This window comes from Phaseolus vulgaris, chromosome 2, assembly GCF_000499845.2.
Source record: "Phaseolus vulgaris cultivar G19833 chromosome 2, P. vulgaris v2.0, whole genome shotgun sequence".
Classification (NCBI taxonomy): Eukaryota; Viridiplantae; Streptophyta; class Magnoliopsida; order Fabales; family Fabaceae; genus Phaseolus; species Phaseolus vulgaris.
Window position 1 is genome coordinate 2,008,238 of NC_023758.2, and position 4,986 is coordinate 2,013,223.

General features: G+C 34.6%; 1 protein-coding gene across 1 annotated transcript; it reads right to left on the bottom strand.

Moving 5' to 3' along the window:
- Positions 1 to 296: 296 nt before the first annotated feature.
- LOC137810113 (uncharacterized) lies at positions 297 to 1,750 on the bottom strand. The gene has a single exon (XM_068611244.1). It carries the CDS (start codon positions 1,667 to 1,669, stop codon positions 443 to 445), a length of 1,227 nt encoding a protein of 408 aa, XP_068467345.1. The 5' UTR covers positions 1,670 to 1,750; the 3' UTR covers positions 297 to 442.
- Positions 1,751 to 4,986: the final 3,236 nt, after the last annotated feature.

A 4,986-nucleotide genomic window follows, 5' to 3' on the forward strand; every position in this document is an offset into this window, starting at 1 on the left:
CATTGGATGGGATATGAGACCATGCTCACCTGTGCTGTGCTGCTGCATCTTCATCTTCATCTCATTGGAGGGAGGCTCACCTTTCAATTCAAATAAAATAACTATACGTACAAGTGCAGTGAGTCCAGATACACACGTGCACCTGTGGTGCCCATTTCGAAACCAGAGCAAGTAAACAAAAATAAATCAAAACTAAGGTATTCATTTTACTGTGCACAAAACTTCTCAACTGTTCAACATTTATTATCAACTTATACCATATATATATATTTATATAAAAAAAGATGATCATCAAGTAGTGTAATTTGAAACCTCTTTCATCTATTTTGTGCACTTTGTTTTCATAGTACAACGCGTTTCCCCAATTCTCCTTCTTTTCTAACCCAAAAGAGGGAAAACCAAACCCGTAAAAATTAAAATTAAAAAGTGTGGGTAAATTTATTCATCCAGTTTCCCTCTCCCAAGTATCGTGTCTTGACCGGGAAACCGACTGAGCCAGTTTCTCGATCCTCTCCGCGAGTTGAGGTGACAGCTTCTTGGCCGGTTTCCGCTCCTTCTCGGGTCGAAAATCGAACCCCAAAGCTTCCGAAACTTCTTCGGAGCTCCACCCAGCTTTTCGGAGCGAATCCGAAAACCTATCTGCTTTCAAAAGAAGAGCATCCAACAGCGCTTGATTATCCAACACCACCATCTCTCCCTCGAAGAATCCAGAAGCCGAAACCGAAACCATTTCGTTTATATCTGATTCGCTCCAGCCACCCGCTTTCAAAACCGACCCGATTTGTCCTATGTATTCTTCCACCCAACCCGGGACTTTACTCCGTGGCATCTCGAAAAACCTCTCCGGCGATGACGACGCCGATAACGACAACGAAGACGACGATGAGTTTCTCCTCCGCTTATCCGTGGCGGCGTCAGTCCAGAACTCCACCCACCGCGGCGTCCTCCCGCCGGCGTCCAGGCTCCGCCGCGAGAACCCTGCGGAAACAGGAACGCCGGTTGATTTCTCGCTTACGGATCGCTGCTTCTTGAAGAGTATAGGTTCCGCTTCGGAGCACCGGAAAAGCGATTCGCGGTCGAAGAAATCGGAGAGATCCAAGCCGCAGCAGAAGATTCTGTTCTCGTCGACGAAGAAGATAGGGTTTCCGGCGAGGGAGGGATTGGAAGGAATGTAGCAATGGTTGAAGATAGGAATCAACAGCGGTGCTCTCTTCAGCGCGCTCCGCGCCACTCGCAGCGCCTTCTCCGGCTCACACGGCCTCGGACCCCACGACTTCGACCACACCGCGTTCCTTGCGATCTGGAATGAAATCGCTGCGATCGGAAGGTCCAGCGACGCGCGCAGATGCAGTCGCGCGCCGCCGGAGCGCCAGTCCGGGAATCCCGGACCGACGGGAAGCCCCGCTGCGAGGACGGCGCGGAGGTCCGGCGGGAAGACGAACCCGAACTCAGCCTCGGCACGTGCGAACTCGGCGTCGGAGAGACCATGCTGCACGTGTATGCCCGATTCCCGAAGGTGGTTTATGACCTTATCTGCCAAGGAAGCGAATGAAACGACGCCGTTACGGACCGGTACAGACGAAGGTGCTGCTGCTCGAGCCGATAAACGGCGCAGACCGGCTACATGGGCCGGGTTTAGACCGGTCATCCTCCGGTCCACGTCCACCATTGCAGTTATATCGAAGAAGAGTAGTGATAATCAGTGTGCTTTTTCTCTTTCTCTTTGGTGTCTTAACACACAGAGGACTTCAACTTCCATACCTCTTTAATTTATAGCACCAAAACGGTGGACCCCACTTTTGGATTTCTTTTCGTTTTTTTTTTTCTTTCTCATAACCCATGCTTTGTCGTAAATGGTAAATAGGAAATTCCAAATTGCAGGCGTGATATGATATAATAGCTGTTGAGCAACGGTTCATTCAGGAAACACCTGTGAGTGAGTCAGTCTATTTTTTTTTATATTATTATTATTATTATTGGTTATGTATTCCTTTATCAATGGGAACGTCATTTTTTGCTACTAATCTTTTTATCTATCATAATCCCTTCATCTTTTTTAGCTAGATTAGTTGTGCTTTTCTTTTTTGGTGATGAAGATAAATATATTTGATGTTATTCTTTTCACTATTTGGTTGTTTAAGATTATTATTATTATTATTATTAATGTTAGTGAGTATGCATGACCAATGTTTGGCTCACTAGCAATCATGGGTATGTTTGGTGGGGGAACCTAAAGTTAAGCACACAATAATCATGGCTTATTGCTGTGTTTGTGTTGTACTCTAACGTTAATCTCTGTTTTTTGTTCTTTGTTTCATTTTTGTTTGCGATCTTTTTGTTTTTGGGGAGGTAGAAGAAACATGAAGAAAAAGTTATATTGAAGTAATCATTAGTGATTAAGAATTAGCTTAACGAGGTGTCCCTGAAATAGAGAGTATGGTGAAGTCTTGCAATTAAGTGGCCTCCCATCCCAAGTACCAATATCTATTTTACACATGATCATGATGAAACTACTATGTTTGGCGTTGTTAACTCCCATATAGTACCAGTACTATTTTTCTGTTCAACTATATATTGTCATGTTTTTCCTCTGCCTCTACCAAAATTAATAATGAAACCTATAATTTATTAATACGCATAATTAGTTTCCATGTTCACTGCATTTTCTTATACCACACTCCTGACCTTAATTACTCATTCCCCCTTAACTTCCTTGCAATGGTTGTTCCAAGGCAAGATCTAGGTATGACGCTATTGTCAACGGGTAGATGTTGAAGTACAGCACAAAAGTATGACTACACAGATGTTGCCTTCCCAACAATAATAAAATTGCATAACAATGGAAAACAAATACATTATTAGTAAATCTAAATAAACCATTAAACACATTACATTATTTTTTTTATGGATTAATTGATAATCTACTAGACAATATTATTAAACTACTTAAAAAACATTATTCAACTTTTTACTTTTTTTTATCTTCTTCACATCATTGTCATTCACCTCTCATTGAGTTTTTACTTGTGAAATATCTTGTTCATTCAAATGAAGTTTTTTTTGTCTTTTTAAGTACTAACCTCCACAACTTATATCTCTTCACTCCTTCTTTATTTCTAATAATGTAAAACAATACACTTATCTATTTGTGCTTTAAATTTATCGTTCTCAACATTTGCACAAAACACCAAATACATATTATAGATTACTTTCGCGTCTCCAAATATCAAATATAACTAATATTGAAAGATCAAATACACCTCAACTCAATGTTAAAAAAAAATATTGAAGAATCAACTTAAATGTTATTTTACTTCTACCTTTAATTCGATAAAGTAATTAAATTATGATATAATAATTAAAGAGGACGACATTATCATTTAAATTCTTTTTAGCATTTAATTAAAAAAAATAGGCTAACAATAAGAGCATATAGCTTATGCTTTGAATCATTAGATATTTTTACAATGGCACTAATACATAATAGTTATTTTAAAACAATAATTAATATAGTTGGAAACTTAAACCCGTATAAGGTATATAATTTCTTTCTGACAATTTTTTTCATGAGCCTAACCTACCAGTCTTAAAAATTTAACAACTTTTTCTTACTTTAATAGTGCAAACTTTTATAAATCTTGAAAATTATTTCACATATTTATATTTAATAATAGGTCTTACATTAAATAACAGGTCAAAATGCAAATAATTTCCAATGTTATCTTTAATTAAAATAATTAAATATAATTTTCACCACTCCAAGAAAATATATATATATATATATATATATATAAATCAAATTACATTTATATAAGTTTCATAAAATATTATACTGTGAATAAATTTATATAAAAAAAATTCACTCGTTTCATTGTAACTATTAATATTAATTTTTGTTAAAATTGAATAAAAGCAAGATCAAATAATTTTTAGTTTGATATATTATAAAAATTAAAAAGTATATCAATTTTAATTTATATAAAAGATATATTTAAAAAATTTAAATTAATATAATTTTTTATATATAATCTATGTAATAAAATTTTTAATCAAACTAGGAATTTTAAAATTCAATAAAAAAATATTAAATAGTGTAAAAAATTGATTTTTTTAAATGAGTTATTAAAAGGTCGGAATTATGGTCCTATTTTTTCATACTGAAAAAAAAAACACTTACATTACTTTTACATATCAAAATAGTCCAAATTATCAGTTAGAAAATGTCTTATAGTTACAAGAAAAAAAAAACAGAGAAGAACTATTTTATTCTTAAGTGACTATGTGTTCACTATAGACTACTCAAGACCATGCATTCAAATATATCCACGTCACCACATTAATAGTGTGTCAAAATCAAATGAAGTTATTAAGTAAAAACTTAAAAGCTAATTATTCAAGTTAATAATAAATAAATAAGTTATAAACAAAAATCTTTCTATAATAAAGTTGTAAGTGACTCTTTTTTCTGAAGTGGTGGTGTTTCATTTTCATCTTTTGGTAGAAGTGACAGGTTTTATAGTTGCACATAACATGGATTGATAACATAAAAGTACGGTGTTGGTGGTGAACTTATGGATCATATAAATAAATTTTGGGGTTATAATTTTTTTGTATTAACTACTTAATTTGGTTCTGATTACAAACAGCATGCGTGTAAGTATTATATATAATTTTAAAACTTAAAAATTTGAGGTTTGTGTCGAGGATGATAATTATGGGAAAGTTATGAAAGAAATAACAGCGAGGTTCAGACATTCGTAGGACACTTATTGGTGAAAGGTTCAATTTAAAAAATATTTGTTGGATTTTTGAAAATTCTAGCATGATTTTAACACAATTTTAAAAGGTATAAATATAATAATTTTCTAAAAACTCAAATTTATTGTATAAATTTTTATTATGATTATAAAAATAAGGAACAAATTCTTTTCAACCAGTCATGAAAAATATATTTCTGCTCCCAAAAGAATTTGAAACAAACATTTA

Coding starts and splice junctions, on each gene's coding strand:
- LOC137810113 (XM_068611244.1), bottom strand. CDS start 1,669: ATGGTGGACGTGGACCGGAGGATGACCGGTCTAAACCCGGCCCATGTA.